The sequence below is a fragment of the Galleria mellonella genome, unplaced genomic scaffold (genome assembly GCF_026898425.1).
Source record: "Galleria mellonella isolate WM207_F2 unplaced genomic scaffold, CSIRO_AGI_GalMel_v1 utg312, whole genome shotgun sequence".
Taxonomy (NCBI): Eukaryota; Metazoa; Arthropoda; class Insecta; order Lepidoptera; family Pyralidae; genus Galleria; species Galleria mellonella.
Window position 1 is genome coordinate 8,833,958 of NW_026442074.1, and position 23,159 is coordinate 8,857,116.

The 23,159-nt window shown below is 33.3% G+C and overlaps 2 protein-coding genes across 2 annotated transcripts; one reads left to right on the plus strand and one right to left on the minus strand.

The window, feature by feature from the left end:
- The first annotated feature begins 160 nt into the window (after positions 1 to 160).
- LOC113510015 (luciferin 4-monooxygenase-like) lies at positions 161 to 14,684 on the plus strand. Its single transcript, XM_052895997.1, has 11 exons — positions 161 to 319; positions 3,402 to 3,609; positions 4,192 to 4,387; positions 5,702 to 5,845; positions 7,700 to 7,850; positions 9,139 to 9,273; positions 10,099 to 10,230; positions 11,876 to 11,956; positions 12,760 to 12,906; positions 13,774 to 13,939; positions 14,517 to 14,684. The coding sequence occupies exons 1-11, from the start codon at positions 227 to 229 to the stop codon at positions 14,642 to 14,644; spliced, it is 1,581 nt and encodes a 526-aa protein (XP_052751957.1). The 5' UTR covers positions 161 to 226; the 3' UTR covers positions 14,645 to 14,684.
- Positions 14,685 to 16,640: 1,956 nt separating this feature from the next.
- LOC113516419 (facilitated trehalose transporter Tret1-like) lies at positions 16,641 to 20,359 on the minus strand. The gene is made up of 4 exons (XM_052895903.1): positions 20,198 to 20,359; positions 19,259 to 19,391; positions 17,204 to 18,395; positions 16,641 to 16,674 (listed from the first exon to the last, which is right to left on the minus strand). Exons 1-4 carry the CDS (start codon positions 20,357 to 20,359, stop codon positions 16,641 to 16,643), a joined length of 1,521 nt encoding a protein of 506 aa, XP_052751863.1.
- Positions 20,360 to 23,159: the final 2,800 nt, after the last annotated feature.

Sequence of the window (23,159 nt, forward strand, 5' to 3'; positions counted from 1 at the left end):
TAAGCTTGTAACCAACTCTTTGCACACTTTTCACTTATAATAGACAAAGCTAAATAGCTGAATACGTCATATTTTTAAATATCCTACTACTCGCCATTTGTTAGATAAAATTAATCTGTGATAAGAACTACATGGGGCATATAAATATACAGTAATGCTAAAACATAAGTTAGTGTATTATAGTGTACAGCGATTTTAATTTTAATCGATTTGTTTTGATCACAAAATGAGCAGTGAAGATTGGAAGACCAATAAACACTTTCATCTGGGCCATTTGTTTATGTATTGCATGAAGAGGCAACCAGATGCTGTGTGCCAGGTATTATGTTGGGCATTTGGTAATATATTTAGAGTATTCCAATTCTTATTTCTTATTTAACAGATTTTTGAGTAAATCTGTAGTGATAAAACTAAAAGTTTCCGAGAGAAACTACGTGAAGGTTAATCTGATAGGATTTATACCTCTCATATGTTACCTTTCTTGAGTGTGAACCTTTAATTGTTGTTTAAATAAATAATAATTACAAAGATTTCTTAAAAAAACGCTTAGTAGGAATAAGCCGACAGGCAGCACACCTGCAATGCCGATGGTGTAGTGGGTGATCATGGGCGGCGGTAGTCACTTACCATCAGGTGAGCCGCATGCTCGTTTGCCCTCTGTGTTGTAAAAAAAAAAGAGCAGATTAATTTTCATTCATGTCTATCAGTGGAGATAGGTAAAATAATCCCAATCTACCCGTCAGGAGGGAAACATTGGTAGCGACAGGTGGAACTAGCCACTACTATTAATGTTATCCCACTTTTCAAACCGAAACACAGCTATACACCGCAACTGCTTCACAGCGTAAATACGTGTGGGACAGAGACAAGAAAGATTGATAATAAATCGAGTCTGAAACATTTCGCCCACAAACCATCCAGTGAAACCATTAATTAACAAGGAATATTAAAATTATTTAACTAATAGATACTTAACCAATATTGAAAACTTTATCATATGGAGAAAGTTACATTACTATTGAATAAGATAGTATTTTATTTACAATTTTTTTTATACGACTTAGAATGATAAACAAGCTAACGGCCCACCTGATGGAAAGTGGTAACTGTCGCCTATAGATATGAGCAGTATCATGGACATAACAAAGTTTACTGTTTCGCCCATGATATTGCTGAGATGATACTCATGTGTTGTCATTCCTGAGGACTCAGGTGTTATTCCTCTGTACCATGTAAATTCATTGCCGTATGACACCCTTCAAACCGAAACACAGTCATGCACACATAACTGCCTCACGGTAGAAACACGAATAGGACAGAGATGGCCAAGCAAACGAATTTTGTACAAAGTCTCCCTCTGGTGTAGAGTAACAAAAACCCATCCATTCATCCATCGTTACAAATTTCGTATTTATATTAAAAGAATTATTATACTATAAACACGTGCAAAGCCGTGATCCATTACTAGTTTGATATAACAGTCTTCAGTTTCCTCAATACGAGTATACCTAATCTTCAAGCTGTTACTTTACGTGGATTTTACTTATGTAAACTAATACTCTAATAATATTATTTAATGTTACATCGTCATAATCACGATCATTCCAGCTATCATCTGTTCACTACTGAACATAGGCCTCCCCCATAAGCATCTCTCACCTCCATATGTTACATATTTCTTACAGTCGAACTTTCATCTAGACTAGAAGTGAGTCTACTAGGAGAATAGGACTTCTCTGATAGGACTCTATTTGTTGGACACATTACAAAGGGATTTACTATACTTTGGACATCATCATCATCATATCAACCTTTAACTGTTACCTGTTGAACATAAGCCTCTCTCTTGAGGGGTTTTGGCCAGTAGTTGCCATATTTGGCAACCGCAGTTAGGCTTTGGAGATGTTTTAAGAGGGACACTTCTGCCCATCCCTCGCCCTCCCTCAGTTGCCTCTTACGACATCTTCCTTTCCCGTGGAGAAAGGAAGGGGTGACCTATTCTACGCCAGGACCACACGATACTTAGAACGTAATAGGGTCGATTCTGAGGTGTCTATTTTATAAACCGATTTCTTAATTTAAAACTTCAACTTGATATCACAGCATAATCTTCATTGTAAGGACCAATAACAATTAATTTGCTAATAGATTTAAGTCGTAATCATTATAATTTTAATTTACGATGGTCCATAAGACAGTAATTTCGTGAAATTATCAAATTAATAATATTAGGTAAGAGATAAATTTAAAGAAATTACATTATAGAATCGGCTCCAATATCAGTAATATAGATAATAAATACGTTAGGCTTCTTTTTCGTTCATCTACTTTAAATAAAATAGATAAATTTATAATAAATATAATAATTGTAGGGATTATATTTATCTGATTAACTCATAATTCACGGTAATTTAATCTCTCAAGGCTTTTAGAGATTTTAGCGCTCGGTTTTATCGTGAGGTAAATATGGTAACCTTTGTCTTCGAATTGACTATTGCCCGTGGTGTTATATAGAGTATATTCGAGTATTCTTGTACTCGTTAAAATATTTCGAATCCCGACTCGATTTTAAGTATTGACAAGTACTCGAGTACTTGAATGGGTATTCCAGTATTTCATCAGATTAGAATATTACTTCAATTTCTAAAGCATTTCTGAAGCCCACTTTCATTGAAGATATATGTAAATATTCAGTTAATTAAAAATGTGTCGTCGGTAATTAAGGCTAAAATTAATAATACTGTGAAACAGAAACAAAAACCTATAATTAAACATGCGACTATTCTTCGAGTACTGGAAGTACTCGAATCCTGTATTTGAATATCGTGTATCATAATTTCATACGAGTATATACGAGTATACTGAGTAGGTACTCGAGCACCTGAGTACCCAATAGACATTCGAATCACTACTCGAGTTAGCCTGATTCGATACAATAGTATCTGTGACTATAGACGTTGGTACCCATTTAATAAAATAAACCATTCAAAAAATAAACATAAAATGTGATATACCTTGGCCGAGTATATTTGAATCCAACATCACAAGCGGCGCGCTTAGCAGGTTAATTTGGTTTGTTGTGATTTTATTGTTTACCAGAGAATTCAAACAGTTAATGGTAAATTATACCTTAAAACATATTATCTTAATATAAGTCTGATGTAAGTATGCTTTCAACAATCAAAACATACATAAAATATAGAATATTTATTATATATATTATAATATACATACAATATAGAATCAATTTGATCATTTTAAATTTTTCAATGTCAGCACATGCCGATGTTATCACTCTTCTATCATTCAGCAAGTTTCGGTTTGATAATTTTGTGCTTTCTCTTTGAAAAAAAATTATTTCTTCCTTCAACATTTAGACGATTCTATATCTTTTTCCACAGATAGATGCAGCAACCGGCGAGAGCGAGACGAACGCGTCTGTTTTGTCTCGTTCTATAGCTGTAGCAAGATGCTTCAGAAGACTGGGATACAAAGTGGGGGACGTGATGTCACTGAGCGGACCTAACAATAATAACCTCCATATTCCGTATTATGCTGCATTGATGAACGGCATGCCTTTTGCTGGAGTGGACCCTACTTATAAATACGGTAAGTACACAGGAAAACGTGTATTTATTTTTATGTTATTTAAAATTTTAGAATAACAATTTACAGGGCACATAAGAATAACACCTGAGTCCTCAGGGCAATGTATGGGCGAAACAGTATAGTCTGTTATGTCTATGATACTGCTCATGTCTATAGGCGACGGTTACCACTTTCCATCAGGTGAACCATCAGCTTGTTTGATATTCTAAGTTGCAAAAAAAAATCAAAAATTAAGAATAAAGTTATATTTCGATTGTGTATTTAAAATATGATTGTGTAAACAACGTAAAAGTTTAAAATTAACTAACAAAAAAGTTGACGGCCCTCGTAAAAGAACGGTAACTGCTGTAACAGTACAGTATCATCAAAGTTAAATTGATACGTTGATATTAAAAACGCGTGTATGATACTCTTTCACACTAATATCCAAAATCGCCTAACCGATTGTAATGAAATTTTGTAAATGTGTATTAATAAAATGTGTAGCGCACTAGGCCGTCGCGATGCATTCTTTGAGAACCCTTACCCTTAATTTAAGCATAGCTTATACGATAAATACAACAATTAGAATACCTTTTTCAGATGAACTAGAACAAGCGTTGACAGTGACCAGGCCGCGGATATCATTCTGCATGAAGGCTGCATACGACGACCATATTCGAGCGATTCAAAAACTGAACCTCGATACGAGAGTAGTCACATTAGACGACGGAGAACATTCTATGGCAAATTTCGTTGAAAAATACGACTCTAAAGAAGATAAAGACGAAGACTTTAAGTAAGTATCTATTTTCACGAACAAATCAAATATTATCGAACTGTTGTTACAGAATTTATATTGTATTGTTATTGCTGAAAGTAATCTTTTCAAGACAACCTGTTTTAAAAAAATTACTTTCAGCAATAAGATCGTCTTACTGTACTCATACAATGTTATATTTATTAGTCTTGCTTATATTGTATAATGCAAATAAAGTATATTCATTCATTCCAGTTAGCAAGTTATAAATACCTAGGTATATTATTGTAGTTACATAAATTTTCCGTGTTTTATACATTATTTTCTGCGCAAAAAAGACACATTAAAATACAAATAATAACATACGTGTGAATTAGAAAAAAGTAACCATACATGGGTTTGAAAAAATCGCACGATGAAAATTCGCAGTGTATATTAGTCCTAATAGGTTAATCAAAGTCCAGAATACCCATTGTAGTTACTATTAGATTATGTTAAATAAAGTATTACAATACAATCTTAATGCAATCGTGATTGTAATATCTATGGATACTTTAAAATAACTATATATTAAAAAACATTCCACGATGACTTATCGATAAGCGGAGTTAAAAAGATAAAAAGTTTATTGATACTTATGAATGAATGAATACCTACATTTATCTAGGTATTCACAGATAGATATAGTTGTATATTATCAGTCACTTCCAATGGTTGCGGATTCGATTCCTGCGCAATACAATTTTATTTTTTTTTTATTATTATTATTTAAGGGCTTTTAGCCTTTACCTTCTTCAGGTATATCAGTCCTATCGTACCCTGAACTGATCTCTCAAACAAAACTTTATCTACTTTCCCTAGACGCGGAAAGAAAAGAATTAATATGCATCAATAATTTACAGAGATGTTCAAAAATTTCTGATTTAAGTTCAGCTAACAAAGATTGAATAAGAGCAACATTAAATTTATTTAAGTTACAGTGGCGCATGTATTCTTCTCTTTCCTTCGTGTTAATACGACACTCTAATAGAATATGATGCACATCATTGATGGTATTACAAGTTTGACAATGGGGTGACAAGGACTTTCCCATCATATGTGCAAATTTTTTTGATGGATAATGACCAGATTATTTGTATTCGATTATTGTGTCTTTTTGCAGCAGCATCCCTCTTAAAACATCTCTAAAGCCTAACTGCGGTTGCCAGTCCGCCTGCCAAGCGTGACAACTACTGGCAAAACACCCCAAGGGAGATGCCTATGCTCAGCATTAGATAGTAAAAAGCTGATATGTTGTTGTTTACGTTGTTGTTGTTGTTATTGTTTACTTACATGTATCGATAAAAATTTCAGACCAGCAATATTTGACACCGAGAAGGTATATGCGTGGCTGGTGAGCACAAGCGGCACTACGGGCACATTTAAAGTGGCAGCGATTGCCCATAAACCAATAATTGATTTCGTACGATTGGCTTTTTCCACTTTATTTTTGAGTAGGTAAGAAGTGACTTCCTCGTTTCTCAAGTTTATGATGTTAAGATAACGTCACAGATATTGCTTTAATGTTATTTTTTTTTATATATTTTACCTGATATGTGTCTAGATATAAAATTATCAACCATATTTTTCTACATTGACGTTAAGATTATTCGAAGAAGAGGGGGATTTTTAATGCATGATGATAGTAACCTTGCCTTTCCTAACGGTATACCAGAGAACGATGATAAAAAGGTTAGTTGGTCCATAGCAGCGAATTCATGGAGAATTAACCAAGCTGACCAACCAAGATGATTTGCAGGGGGAACTGCGTGGATGTCACCCTGATATTGTTATTTGTGGGGCTTTTTGAACCCTGACAATCCCCTTTTTTTAAGGGCGGAGAGGAGCGAACCCTGCTCTGCTAGGCACTAGACAATTCTAAGGAGAACGTGGCCCGTACGCTCTCTACCACTCCTTATTTTTTTTTAATAGGTGATAATGAAATTGTAACCCCGCATGCGTTATCGGTATACGCTAACAGTGAGGGATGATAGGTGAAGATGAATGACCGTTAGTCCATCGTGACGAATTCAACAAGAATTTATCACGATGGTTTCCAAGAGGAACCACGAGGGCGACCTGATAGAAATGGGAAATTAGACCCCATTTCTAACAATCCTTCCTCCCTTCGTCCTTTATTTTCTTTTTTTTTGATGGGTGAAAATGGTATGGCGCTAACGGGATACGCTGGCGGAGCACCAGTGAAGGGTGATCGATGAGAATGAAAACCGGCCAGTTAGCCCATCATGATGAATTCATCAGGAATTAACCATGATAGTTTCCAGGGAGAACGGCGAGGAGGTCGACCTGGTTGGGTATATTGCTGGCAATGGGATTCTCAGTCTCCATTACTAACAATCCCTTTCCCCCAACTCCGTCCTTTATTAGGTCTATACACGTCTATTATCTGTTTGTAGTGAAGTTTAAAGAATCATTTATCGTTTTTCAACAACACAAGATATAATTAAGATTGTATTCCACAAAAAAAATCTACTTCAATTATGGTAAAACCAGTGATTTTGATTTATAAACTAAATTATTAAACCGATTTTGATAAAATTTCTATGGAATCAATCTATAATTATATTATTTTAGAAAAAATAAGATATTTCCAAATCAGTTTATAACTTTTTTTATACAACTTAGAATGGCAAACAAGCTGATGGCCCACCTGATGGAAAGTGGTAACCGTCGCCTATAGACATGAGCAGTACCATGGACATAACAGAGTATACTGTTTCGCCCATGATACCCCCATGCGTTGCCATTCCTGAGGACTCAGGTGTTATTTCTCCGTACCTAGTAAATTCACGCCATATCCCACCCTTCAAACCGAAACACTGTCATGCAAACACAACTGCTTTACGGTTGAAACACGAATACAAACTAAAGTTTCATCCCAATCATCTGGACGAGTGGCGGTCTTCCACCGTGCGTTTTTCAAGGCACTTTCTTCCACGCACAACCATTCTTTGGAATCAACTTCCAACAGCAGTATTTCCGAACCGATACGACAACATAACCTTCAAGAAAAGAGTATATTCCTTTAAAAAAAAAAAAAAACGAATGGGACAGAGGTAACTGATGGTGTTATGATATTACAAACATAAAAAAAAATACAACTGAATTAAGAACAAAACAAAGAGGAAAGAAAGAGGAAGCTCCTTTTTATACATAATAACACTCCATTAAGAGGGGTTTTTTTTTTATGCAACTTAAAATGATAATGGCTAAGCTGACGGCCCACCTGATGGAAAGTGGTAACCGTCGCCTATAGACAAAGACAAATCAATAATGATTTAATGATTTCAGCAAGAAAGGTGGTAAAACATTAAATATATCACCAATTCAGTGGGTCACTTGTGCAGCCAACGCAATATATATACCAGCGGGCGGAGGCATTAAGCTGCAGACTTCAGATCTGTCTATAGAAAAAATTATCGACGTTATCAATGAACACAAGGTCTGATGGTTTCTTACTAAGTAACATCATAAACTATCTGCTTACCCCGGCTTCGCACGGGTCCAGTCACAAAGGAAACGTGACCAAACCCACTCACTTTTACATACGGACATTTTTAATCTTTTCTTACAAACGTTTTCTTGACAATAGATAAAAAACAAACACAACAAAACAATGAATTATTTAATTTTCTTTTCAATTAATTAATAAGGTAGTTATGAAATAGGTGCACCGGATCTGTATTGAAGCACTTACCATACACACATTCGGCATTTGATTTTTATTTATATAGACATGAGAGTGAGTTTTGATATTTATTTGCTAATATTTGGCATCTTAACGGCTTAACCTTTTGTCATGAAAAGTTACTGACTCTATGCGATAATGAAGGACATAGTTTTCTTTTTATTCCGGTCAGCGAATATGTATTTGTTACATGCACAAAGTTGTCGGAACAGCTAGTTTATGTCTCAGTAAGAACTCAAGTTATAGTTAGTTATCTTTTTTTCTTAATGGAATAAAAATTCAATAGTAGCCCTTTCTTTGCTATTGGAATGTACTGACGAGACACCAGTGGAGTATGATAGATAATGATGAAAGCAGGTCTACCAGCCCAACGTGATCAATTTATCAGTTATCATGACCAAATACCAGAAACCATGATAGTTTTCAAGACTGACCACGTGGAGGTCGACTTAATAGGGTATATTTCTAGCAATTAGGTCATCTATTCCTATTACTAATAATACCTCTCCCCAAGATTACCAGCTAGATGATCCTGCAAACATTGTTTTGCTCTCAGCGTTATCTGTTGGTTTATGGTCGAAATAAAACTTCTCTCTATAAAATATCTCTCAATTTGGAGAAAATAATAATAGTCACGCCATGTTCATGTCTAAATTAAAAAGTTGTTGTACATTATTTATTTATTTATGCCGTTATGTATTATTTATTTATGATTTAAATAATTTAATCATCATTTTCATTATTTGTTCATTTTATTAATATGCTTTATTCATTTCAAACATGTACTAATTTAATTTAATTTATTATTATTTCTCAAATACAAAGCGAGCTGTGGTTGCCTCTAAAAGTAAAAACAGCTAGACCACCAGTTCCACTGATGTAATTTATTAAAAAAAAAAATATTTTCTCTTATATGGGTGTTTCTATAAACAAATAAACAATACATATTTACAAAATGTCATTAAAATTAATTGAACGGTTTTGGAAATTAGTGAAAAAGAACACGGAAATTTTACATTTAAAATTTTATTTATAATTACAGCCCCAATCGGTTATAACAGGATCCTCAATATTAACGTACATACTGAAACACGAAAAGAAATGTGATTTGACGTGTTTCGACAATATTATATTAACTGGTGCGAAAGTATATAACGATTTACTGATTGAATTAAAGGTAAGCGATGCTCAAATACGTTCATGGGAGTTAGTGGATGTAGATGGCTTAACCGTACCTCATGGAAGTCTGTGAGATTTATGTTGATTTAATGGTTGAAATGATGATGATGATGTTGTTATGGAGTTTTTTTTTTAATGGGTGAAAATGGAATAGTAACTCCGCTCGCGCTAACGGTATACACTGGCGAGGCATCAGTGAAGATTGACAGGTTAGAATGAAAAGACAGGTCAGTTAGCCCATCGTGATGAATACACCTGGGATTTAGGACGATGGTTTCCAGGGGGGACCATGTGGAGGTCGATCTGACAGGGTATATTGCTAGCAATGGGATTTGTAGTCCGCATTACTAACAATCCCTTCCCCCCTTGTTATGGAGGTGGAAATGGTATGGTACTCCATTATGCTATTAACATATGCGAGCGGGGTGCTATGTGAGAATAAAGTCAGGTTAGTTTAAAGAAGTCAGGTATTAAAGAAAAAATAATATGACGGGTTTTTATTTGAGTAAGATTTATAGATATCAAAACTGGTGTATGTTTTATGTTGATACATTATCCATCGGTTACCTAATTCTAAAATCTACAAGTATAACGCATACTACAAGAAAAAAGAAACAAAATAAACAAAAGTTACTAAAGTTTTTATTTTATTTTGGCTAATGACTAGCGTTGCCATTATGTCACTAAAGAATAAATTAATATATTCCTCATTTTACCCATGTGTGTAATCGTGGATTATAACTAAAGATCATCTGCAATATGTTCAAAATATTCATTTATTATGGTTTGTAGCAATTACTATTTTATCTCTTGATTATTTAAGTCTCGAATGCGGAAAGATGCACTGATTCTAGAAGCTTACGGACAAACAGAAAGTTTAGGAGCGATCCTGAAACCAAATGTGAATGGACCATTGGGAAGTTGCGGGAAACCTACATCAATGTTTCAAATTAAGGTGAATAATAATTTAATAAATCATCAGTCTGAGTGTATTCACAGAAAACTGTTTTTGTTTGTAAACGTTTTCACTTTTTCCTATTGATCTACCATAGAACAAGGGAAACGACTGCTATCACATGACTTAGACTATATAGATAGAGTCTTCATACAAATGTTTCGCCAAAATCAGATTATATTTTTTATCTATTTACGCTTTTAGCTGTACCGGTTACCATAGTGTACATTTATTACTCGGTATATGGAAGAAATTATATTGCAATGAAAAATCAAAACAATATAAAATTCTTACGAATATATTTAAAAGAACAGAACTAATAGTGCAAATGATACTTGTCTTTATTGAATACTTTGATTTATATATGAATACTTATATAGACATAAAATATATTTTTGTTTTTTATTCATTGAAAATGGTCGCCATTTTTATTAACATGTATATTAATATGTAAAGAACTATATACATATGTATATTTATATTACAATAGAAAAAATAATTCCCAATTCAAATTTATAAAATCAACGTACGGTTGATTGGGTAATTTTTAACTAATTACAGGCAAAATTAAAAAAGGAGTGCGTTTTGTTTTAATTAAAAAAAAAATAGTCAGCCAAACATCGGAATTCGCTGATTAAATTTTGACATGTTTTTAACACTCGATGCTCTATCTATATATATAAACTAAGACCATTGATTAAGGTTAGACACTATCCTTCCTCCTTTCTTGCTAATACTGAATAACTGTAGAACCTCTGTCATGTTAGTGCCATAAAATCAGTTAAGAGTAAGTTAGATTCACACACCGAGAGTTCTGTACATTATAACAATCTAACAATAGGTATTTATTAAAAAAAAAATACAAAAGAACACTTTTTAAAAACTTTATCAAATATTTTTGTTTATCCGTGGGAGAGAGTCTACTTAATAAAAGACAATAAAAAAATAAATACCATCAATAAAACAATAAATATTTCTTTATCTGTTGATAACAAATAATCACAAATTATTATCAGATGAGCAGAAACAAGGAAGTTAGTAACAACAATCAATTTACCTAATAAACAACGTATCATTTTCAACCGACTTTAAAAAGAAGGCTCTCAATTCGGCTGTATTTTCTTATGTTTGTTACCTCATAACTCCGTCAGTTGTAAACCAATTTGAAAGGATTGGTCCCATAGAAATATTATCAAAATCGATTCAGCAGTTAAGCTTTTAATTCAAAATAACTAGTTTTGCCACAACTAAAATTAGCTTTTTTTTGTGGAACACAATCTTATGAATGTGTATTAATTGATATACAACTAGAACTCGTTGCTAAGTATTCGTGTAAGTATTCTGGAAATGTTGAAATGGAATAAAGAAGACTGTAAAATATAGAAGATAAAAAAAAGATAAGACATACAGAATGTCTACCATCATGTAAGATAGAGGAACCATGAAGTCGCACTAGAAAATAAATTCTCGGCCATAGTTTCGGACATTTTTCAATCGTAATTGAAACTCCAAATTCGAGCCGAAACGATCAGAAACCGAAAATTTATTTTGTTTGTTTTAGATATTGTTGAAGAAATTTTAAATTATTTAGGTTTTTTTTATTAAATTTTTAGTTTTTCATCTGTTTATACTTCTTATGTTACAGCTGGTAGATCCTGAAACTGGAAAGGAAATAACCGAACCCAACATTACCGGCGAAATGTGGAGGAAAGGACCGGGCTTTACAGTATGTTTCAAATATTGTATTCATTGTATACGGTGAAGCCGTTATCTTTCCATTATTGACCATAAGCCTCCCCCATAGACTGTCATAAGGAGCGGGGTCGTTCTTTATGGCAGTTTACCATTGGGAGGATTTTGCCAGAAGTTACCACACTTGGTATATTGGTTGGCAACCGCAGTTTGACTTTTGGTATGTTTTAAGAGGGATTAATTTCCCATAGTCTGCTCTTACGACACCTACGGGAAAGGAAGGGATGGCCCATTCTATGTCGGGACCACACGGTGAAATCAATATAATCAATCCGGAGAGAAAAATGAATCTACAATAAAAAATATTAAGCCTAACTAACATAAGTCAAATTAGTATCGGATTATATTTTATATCTTTAGATTCATTTTACTTTGGAAAAAACATACTGTTTCACGATCTAACACCACCTTAAAATAATGTTAATTAATGATTTCAATTTCACCTTATATAAATATCTAACTAGCTGTATTCCCCGACTTTATCTACGTGGATCAGTATATAAAGTATCGTATATGCTAAGTTAGGTTTGTTTTTTTTTGTTGGAATTTAGTACATGAGTTGATTGTACCAACTCGTGTACTAAATTTCATTCAAATTAGTTTAATAGTTTTGAAATAAAAGAGTAACAAAAATCCATTCATTCATCCTTTATCTATCCTCACAAACTATCGCGGTTATAATATTAACAGGATTGCTAACTAGGTATTTAATTTCAATACTTCCTTGTCCTAAAAAAATAACTTCCTACTAAAATTTCTACTTAATTATATTACTAGGAGTATTACAACAACCCAGAAGAAACTGCTAACGCTTATACCGAAGACGGCTGGTTCAGGACCGGAGACCTTCTGTACAGGGACAAGGATGACAATTACTTCTATGTAGAGAGAATCAAGACGGTCATTAAATATAGAAGTTATCTTGTAAGCAAATTTTTATATGCAATTTTTTACTTGTTCATGTAGTCTATACACAATAGGAGCGTACATGAAAAAATAGTGTTAGATATAATATGATTGGTATATATTTAAAAAAAAACTTTTGTACTTACATACAAATTTATTTAAATTTGGCCCAATGTAAATTTTTTAATGCACTTGCAATAAAGGTATGGTTATAAATTTTGTTAGCAAGGCTATAGTATTATATTATCTGTAACAAGGGTGAACTTATCTTTGAAAGAGCTCTTTTCGATATAAAAAATACTTAGACGGAGTAGCCTGTGTTATTAATTTCTTTTTTTCTTCTAAGAGATTTTGCTCATACGCGTCTGTGGTTTAAAGCCCACAATATACTTTGTCAAGAAGATGAAGAAGAATATTACATTCTAATTTCAAAATTATATAATATCTGAAATTTGTCTACCAAATCTGTCCAGTTCTACAAACAGTAAACGGAACCTGAACACCTCAAGTTTTAACTTATTTACTAAAAAAAAGAGTCTTCAATTCTAGAAACCAACAGTGACAAATAACTAGCTTATGTCGTAATACACCTGTGAACCATGCTTATTCATATAGGTTTCTAATGAGTCCGAATTAATAGAACCACCCTAAAGATAGGTACGGGAATAAAGCTGATGTAAATAATTTAAATTCTCGAGTCAGATGTATTACCCACAGATAGTAAAGCAAGTTAATTTTTTGTATTGGCACAATGTTGAAAAAGACACCTACCAATCAAAATGAATGAATACTGTAAAATAAATAACTATGTGCCCCTAATATCAAAGAATTTGGTTAGGTTTTAAGGTCTACGCTGATAACTGATGATTGAATGGTTTGTATCAGGTTTATCCAATAGAACTGGAGGAGTTGATACGTACCCTCCCTGGTGTCTTCGAAGTAGGCGTAACGAGCGTGCCGCATGAGCTCGACGGTGAACATGCTGTTGCCATAGTCGTCCGGAATCCAGGGTCTTCTGTCACTGCGCAGGAGATAAAGGATTTGGTCGCCAGTAAGTATATAACTGTTCTTACGGAAGAAAAGTTCTTCAGTTGCCACTGGATAGAGCGACGACTCCAAATGCATTGCAAGGATTCAGTGGATGCAGGTGTCTCGGGACCGTTCTTTATGGCGGTCGATGAGGGAGGCCTATGTTTCAGCAGTGATAAAATAATGGCTGATATGATGATGAAGTGTATAACCTTTTGGATTATTATAATTATATTAATACTGTTGTTCGTGGATCGTGATTTTATCGACAAGAGTTTTTAGATCACCTCCGATATGCACGAAGGCCTCTGACGTAACTTACCGGACAATGACTTTTGTGCCCTATAAAGGACAAATAAAATCGTAATCTTAAATGAAAATTTAAAGGTTTACGCTGGGATATTTTCTTGGGATTCCGGATAACGGTCTGGCAGTGTCCGACTAAGCTAATCATATCATCGTTTGTTATCATATTTCGAATGTAGAAATGAATTAGAATAAAAAAGTGTGACAATGAGTGACCACTGTTTTTCAATAGAGATCAAGTGGGATTTAAATTAAATTATTGTCTCAAATATTTATTTAATATTTATTTCCAGATAAATTATCCGAAAACAAATTATTAAGAGGCGGCGTAGTATTTGTGGATCGGCTGCCATTAACTGCAACCGGGAAAATAGCGCGTATGAAACTTCGCGAAATAGCGTTAAATGCGAATAGGGAATAAGAATTGTAAACATTTTAATTAAATTACGTACATAAATGAATTGCATTATTTTTTTGTACTGTCTTTAACAATTTATTTTCCGTTATCAATTATTTTATTAGTAAACTCAGTATCTAAAATAATGGATACCTACAACTACAGAATAGTACCTAGATTAAAGATTTAGAAAAATATAAAATACCAGAATACAACAAGTACGGTAACTACATTGGCGACTTCGCCTTTTATCATGTAATCTTTGATGATCATCATCAAAGATATAAAAATATCTTGTTAGTACTACAAAATTAATTCCTAATTTCTAATTCTCCTTAAATATCCGTTCCTTTTTTCCCAAGGGTGTCGTAAGAGGCAACTAGGGGAACTTAATGATCGAGAGATAGACAGCAGCGTCACTCTTAGAACACCACTGAAACTGCGTAGAGATGTTGCATTTCTGTGCATCTTCTACCGAATTTATCATGGGGAATGCTCTGAAGAATTGTTCGGATTGATACCTGCTGCAGATTTTCACCATCGTACAACCCGCCATAAACTAAAATTTCATCCCAACCATCTGGACGAGTGGCGGTCCTCCACCGTGCGTTTTTCAAGGCACTTTCTTCCACGCACAACCACTCTTTGGAATCAACTTCCAGCAGCAGTATTTCCGAACCGATACGACAACATAACCTTCAAGAAAAGAGCATATTCCTTTTTAAAAGGCCGGCAGTACACTTGCAATGCCGTAGGTGTTGTGGGTGACCATGGGCGGCGGTAGTCACTTACCATCAGGTGAGCCGCATGCTCGTTTGCCCCCTGTGTTGTAAAAAAAAATCACCAAAACCTAACTGCGATTGTCAATCCGTCTGCCAAGCGTGGCGACTAATGCCAAACCCTCCTCGAGGCCTATGTTCAGCAGTGGATAGTTAACAACAGGTATAATAATAATAAAGTAATAATTTTCCATCCCATTATATAATAAGGAACTTCAAAATTAAGTTTTTATTCTAAATTTTGCGATTTGTTTCACTTATCTTCATTAGGATTAGACAAAGATTTTATTACAAATGATCTTTTTGTTGGTTTCTTTTAATACTCTTCAATCATCAAAAGAGATTCCCCTTTGGTTTCTGGCATTATAACAGCTGCTACAATCATTCCGTAAGCTGCTACACTTCCATAAATTCAATAAGCACCAAATAAATCTAAGCATGAGAACAAATGTGGTACTGTCTTCATTTTTACACTTATATTAAGAGATAAGAATAATGTTGAGATCATACTATCTACATCTTTATATTTTTAAGGCAAAATCTCTCCAGCTAAAATATTTACTAATGATTGTGCTCCAAGAGAGATGATGAGTACATGAAAATTTATAAGAACAAATCCTATTTCGAGGTTTTTAAACAGTCATTATAACGGCAGTTATGTTAACGTCATTCCCCATAAGTCTACGGTATATTGTGTCAGAGTATATATCCAACATCTGTCATGTTTAAAAACTAGACACTTGGAGCTATAAATTGCTTTTTTTCTTTTTGCTGTACCATCATTTTCCTCGGAGTTACAGATCGTTGAACATCAAACAAAAATTTAGATTTTTTTGTGTATCCCTTAAATTTTGTGTCTAGTATATTTACAATATCCAAATGCAACATTATAATTAACGGTTTATAAAATTCAGGGTTTTTTGTATAATACTCAGTATTGAGTTTTATTTCTCTAATTTTTTTATAAGGCTTTTGCTCTTTGGTTGAATAGCTAATCCTTTATTTATTTAACATGTCAGCCTTTATCATAGATTCTAATTCTTCATCTTCATTTAAAATTCGCAACCAATGAAAAACTTCCCTGCAATCATCATATCTGCCTCTTGTGACCAGAAACATGGATGATTCAGGTAATATAACAATTAAAATCAAATTAGGTTTTAGTTGGTGCAACTGTCAAGAAACAGCAGTACAATTTTTTTTTACAAATATTTGTACTGTTTCCTGTTTTCTAAAGATCTTTACGAAATATGAGGTTCAATTCTTATTTCTTGTCTAAAGAATCCAAAATTAATACAGTTCTACTTGATATTCAGTTGGTAACATAAATTAATATTCGAATGAATACCTACATTATAGCATAAAAATATTAATGTATTTAAATAACAATATAATAGAAAATGAAAAACCAATTGATACAATACCATTTATCAAAATGTAACTAAATGTTCCATTTTAACAAAAGGAGCTTCATATTTTACATCAACGATCAACAATCATTTTATTGAACTTTATGCTTTATACTTTTAAATCGATTTACAACTAACGGAGTTATGAGGTAACAAAGATAAAAAATACAGACGATTTGAGAACTTCGTTCTTTTTTAATCAGTTGAAAATTATTTATATTTTTTTTTTAAAGATGGAAAGGAATTTAGAAAATTATTTTAGCCATGAAGGACAGGCAAGAAAATAAATACTTTTGCAGACTAGATTTCTACTTATTATAAATATTTAATTAATTTATTATAGTTATTTATCTAAAGACGTGTTTTGCTGATTCCAAAATTGTTCAATAACAAACAGAGATTTTCCTTTTGTTTCTGGCATTATAACAGTTGCAACTATCATTCCATAAGCCAATATTAAACCGTAAAAGCAATATGCACCAGATAGGCCGATATACGAAAACAGATACGGTAACGTCTTCATTTTTATAGTAACATTAACTGATAAAAATAATATAGATATCATACTTTCTATTGCTTTATACCGTAATGGTAAAATTTCACCAGCTAAAATATTTGCCAGTGGCACTGCTCCAACGGCTGAAATGATTGCATGAAAGTTAACAAACAGAAATCCTATTAGAGGGTTTTTAAAGAATATCACCCCTTTGTCCATAAGGAAACAACTACCAGCAATAAGAAAATAAGTAATTACATTTAAACTAACTAATAGAATAAGCATGGAACGTCTTTTAAATTTGGTATGAATAAAAACTGCACACAGAGACGCCACTATTTTAACGCAGTCCACGGTGATAATAGTAGAAGCTACGTCAGTATCATTTCCCATAAGTTTTTGATATATCCTATTAGCATATACATCCATCATCATGCCTCCACTCCAAATATTCACAATATCCAAATGTAACATTACAAACAACGGCTTGAAAAACTGAGGATCTTTCATAGTTACAATCATATCACTGATTTTGTTTGCAAATTGTTTTGTTTTTGGAGGTTTTGCTGTTTCTTTGCGTGATATTTCAGCATTCATCATGGCTTCTAATTCTTCATTCTCTTTTAAACCTCGGAGCCAATGAAAAACTTTCTTGCACTCATTGTACTTACCTCTTGTGGCCAAAAACATAGGAGATTCAGGAGATATGTAGATTAAAATTAAATCAATAAATGTTATTCCCAGGCATATGGCAGCTGTTGAACGCCAAGAGAGAAAGGATCCTAATGTATGGCTTATTAAACTTCCAATTGAAATCGTTAAACTAACTTTTGTCAGGAAACCCCCTCGGTATTTCGGAGAGCAGTATTCGCCAATAAGTATTGATGCAGATAAACTTGAAATACCAAGTGCTATACCTTGAGTAAATCTTCCAAATAAGATTGTATTAATGTCGGGGGCTAATATGATGGACAGCCAGCCTACTACCATAATGATGGTACATAAGAGATTAACCTTTCTACGACCAAATCTGCTCATTATGAATGTCGTCGTTAAAGCACCCAAAAATAATGATATACCTCCAATAGATGCTGAAAACAAAAAAAAATATTATCAGTCTTTAACTTTTAGCCTCCTATAACTACGCAGTACGTCCAGAGGTTGAAGTATGTATGATAAAGCCATCCAATTTCCTTGCCATAATACTAAGATTACAATTTCACTACCTTGTTACCTTATTAACAAAACAAGAAATGGCTTCAGGAGCCGAGGTCGTAAAGTGCGAAGATGAGAGGACAACTTAAAAGTAATCCTAGGTCCCCTTTGGTTTCGAGTGGCAGCTGATAAAAAACTGTTGAAGGCTTTAGAGGAGGCCTATGTCGAAAGACACGTCAAACGTCGGAACATGTTGTAAATAGTTTAATATAATTCTTTAAGAAAAAATGTACAGAGTAGTTGGGAAATAAAGGATTTCTTATTATTATTTACCAAACCTTATCCTAACAACCCAATAATAACTCACTGCCCTGTAAAGGGTTTCTTTATATGTAAGGTCGATATAATTGACTATTTTCACGTCGTTCAAATAGTTTGATATTGGGTTTTGTTTCGAGTTTTCTTTCCTTTGCATTGGTGTAATGTGATTTATTCCGTTAATTCTTGTGTTCCTATGATGCTAAAGACTGTACATAACGTTGTAGGAATTTCTATCCAGATAATTAGTTTGCTATATCAATATATCTGTATACAAGGGAGAAAGAGATTGATAATAATAGGGTTCAGCAGTCTAATCCTATCAGGTCTATCTCCGCGTGATTTGCCCCTGGAAATCATTGTGTGACCTACTTTCATTCCCACCTATCATCTCTCACGGATGTTCTGCCATGTATACTGACAGTGCAGATGGGATGATTATTCCATTATCATCCCATATAAAATATCTGCATACACTTACCAATCCAAGACTCCATTCTCTCATTGACATTCATGTATGTGTCTTTACGTAATTGTGGTAGTAGTATACCAGTAAATGACATGACTAAACTATGCTCCATCATACAAAGTGAAACACCGGTTGTCACCAAGTACTGAAATCATAAAGATATGCATAAACATCAATGTAGTTTTCTGTTGAAGCTTCCTTATACAGTAAAGAAAACATTAGTATTACGTCCACAGACTTTATATTTTACTATTAACTTTCACCATGATATATCCACCGAGATATGTTCTTTGATTTAGATAAAATTTGCATCTCTACCCCACATAATACATGTAAACCAAATTTCATAGTGCTTGGTATTGTGATTAAAGCGCTAAGATGAAGCTAGTAAACAAATTCACTTTCACATTTATATTATTAATAAGAATAAAGATATTTTATGACCTCCGTGGTTTCATCATCATTATCATCATATTAGCCGGTATCTGTCTGCGTGTACTGCTGAACATAAGCTTCCCCAATGGACTGCCACGAAAAACGGTCCTGAGCCACATGCGTTCACTGACATGCAATGAATTTTAGGTAATCACTCTATGTAGTAGGGGTTCGTTTTACACTGTGTTTGCCTGTACGGAGTCATCATTTAAAAACCCTTCCTCCCCTTCGGTTGTCGGTTTCTAGTGCTATGTGACCAGGCGATTGCCACTTCAGCTTGATTATCTTTTGGGCTATTTCGGTCATTTTGGTTTGGTTTCGGAAATTTTTATTTCTGATTCAATCACGCAAAAAACAAAATCGGAACTCCTTCTTCGTTGTCTTCAAACTTTGAGATATTTTGGATAAGAAGATGTAGTGTAGTTTTCCGAACGCTGCCCAGCCAAGTTAGATTCGAAGGTTGATCTCTCCCTCGAAGTTGGACTTGCCGAGTTGGACAAGTTATCTCAGACATACATACACGTCGACAACTTCGAGTGCAGTAGTCTTAGTCTGAACCGGTATAGGTGGGACATGGACGTTATATATTTTAGTCTTATTCGTCTTAAAATCTGCCTGTTGAAAAGCAATATTTAGGTTATTGAGCGTAGTATTCAAGTCTTCTGGAGATTTCGCCATTATAACTATATCATCAATAAATCGAAGGTGAGATGTATGATGTAACATTGATATTCATAATATTCTATTCCAGTTCAGAAATTTGAAAACATCTAATGCAGTTGTGAAGAGTTTCGGGGATATGACGTCACCCTGTCTTACATCTTTCTCCATAGGAATGTATTTCGTACTCTGGTTCTGTACTCAGATAGAAATCGTAGCGGTACTATACATATACTTCAGCACTTCTATATACCTATAGTTTGTATATATATATATATATATATATATATATATATATATATATATATATATATATATATATATATATAGTCAGACTGTAGTACCGATCTTGTCTCGACCGTAGCATATGTAGTCTATAATACTAAAGTCATTCCGGGAACCAGCTGATTCGGGTGACTGCAAGTCTTCGAGTTTGCATGTAAGACGATAAGTAGGATTCTCGAAAACAGTACATAGATATGATTAAGAAGTGATATCGGTCTATAGTTCTTCGATAGGGTATTGTCATCCTTCTTGAAAAATAGGACCACCACACTTTTACTCCACGCCTCAGGCGTAACACCGTTATGACCAAATAAACGACGTGCTAAAGAAGCGCCAAATTAAAAGTACCCGTAACTGGCTAATGTTAATGAAAAAAATTATGAATATAGAGGAAGCGAAAGAGATCTGTTTGAATCTAAGCATTTGGAGTTCCATTATTTCTGCCTATCCTAATGGAAGACAGATGAGACAGATATGTATGTATATTACAAACCTGTCTTAAGAACGGCTTAATATCACCCTTAAATTCCATTATATATGAAATTAAACTATCAGTCACTATAAATAAATTATTAATAATATTTTTTTTTTTTTTATAAAATCTGTCATGGATATATCAACTTTTAGATAAATAGTGGTGTTACAACTGTTAACATTGTACTGAAACATGAAGAATTACAAACTGCTTACATATTTTATGATTCATTATACATTGAATACAATTTATGACGACAATGTAAAATAAATAACACTGTATAAACAGTTAGTACATCTAGCTAAATAAAATTTTATAATTATAAATTCTAATTAGGTAACTTTCATCTGGTGCTTTTGACCGGGATATGTTGATTATCCGAGATTAATTATAGCCTTTGCCCTTCATCATTCCAAATAATGACTAGATACGTGTATATGTTTAAAAAATTTCGTGACGATTGGTTGAGGCACCAAGAGGTAATAAATAGACAAATATTTACATTAAGAATATAAATAAATACAGTCGTGTTATTTGTTTAAATAGAATAATAGTCTCACATTATAGAACGATTGTCACATGTTAATGAAAATGTTATAATAACACTACGTAAGTTATTGGTTTACTATAGTGGGGTATACGTAAGGAATCTAATTGGTCTGTTTTACTTATAGTAAAATATGACATATTCACCAGAAACAACGGTGGATTCCTTGGTGGTGTAGACGTGAGGAATATAATATATCTTGCTAGCAATAACCCTGCTATTCCTCATTATTAGTATTCTCTTCTCCTGTTTTTAGTCCATGGGCTATTAGGTAATAAATAGTTAACTTATGTGATTGTTAAAAAATAGAGATATTTCCATTTCTTAAACCGGTTTAATCAATCAAGTTGACAAATTAATTGTAACAAAATAGATTAAGCTACGAAGCTGCTAAAATACTACATAATAATTAATAAATAAATTATAAAAAGACCTAATTGGTCTGTTCCTTTTTTTCATTTAGTTAAACATTTTTTTTTGGAATAGTAGGCCAGTCGTCTCAGAGAAGTAACAAACAAACACATCATACATTTTTCTCAGCGTAAGCATAGTAAGCATAGGAGAGAACAACACTGGGGTACAGATTTACATAATGAATGTGGTAACGATAAAGTACGAATCTATTTTCCACTTATCTGGAAGAGTTGTAGTCTACTACGTAATAATATGTACGAATTTGACCGTCCTTTATATATATATATATATATATATATATATATATATATATATATATATATATATATGTATGTGTGTGTGTATGTGTGTGTGTGTGTGTGTGTGTGTATATATATCTAATATATTGTGTTCATATTGGATAGGTCTGAGAATCGACCAACATCTATTTTTCATACCCGTCAATGATAAGGGTGACCCACCCTAAAACTTTTTTTATTATTTTTTTGTAATTTTTTTTATTTGTATTTTATTATAATTTAGCGTTGAAAAATACATACAACTTTAAATTTTCATCGTTTTACGATCAACCCCTGTATTTTAATCGCGATTTTTATATTTCGCAATAAGTGGTAAAACAACGTTTACGGGGTCAGCTAGTATCTTATATGTAAAATTCTCGTGTCACGGTGTTTGTTACCAAACTCCTCGAAAACGGCTTCACCGATTTTTATGAAATTTTGTGTGCATATTGGATAGGTCTGAGCATCGGCTAACATCTATTTTTCATACCCCTCAATGATAAGGGTGACCCACCCAAAATTTTTTTTTTTCGTCAATTTTTTTATTTTTATTTTACTATGATTTAGCATTGAAAAATACAGCATCAAATTTTTACCCTTTTACGATCAACTCCTGTTGTTTAATCGCGATTTTTATATGCCGCAATAGGGTTGCAAGATGGCAATTGAAAATAATAATTGTAGTACGATATATTTTCATGTATAGTTCTAGAAATAATGTATATGGTAAAACAACGTTTACCGAGACAGCTATAATGAGTAGGGATAATTTTTATATATTTATATGTATTACATCTCCCATATCTAGAACTAACA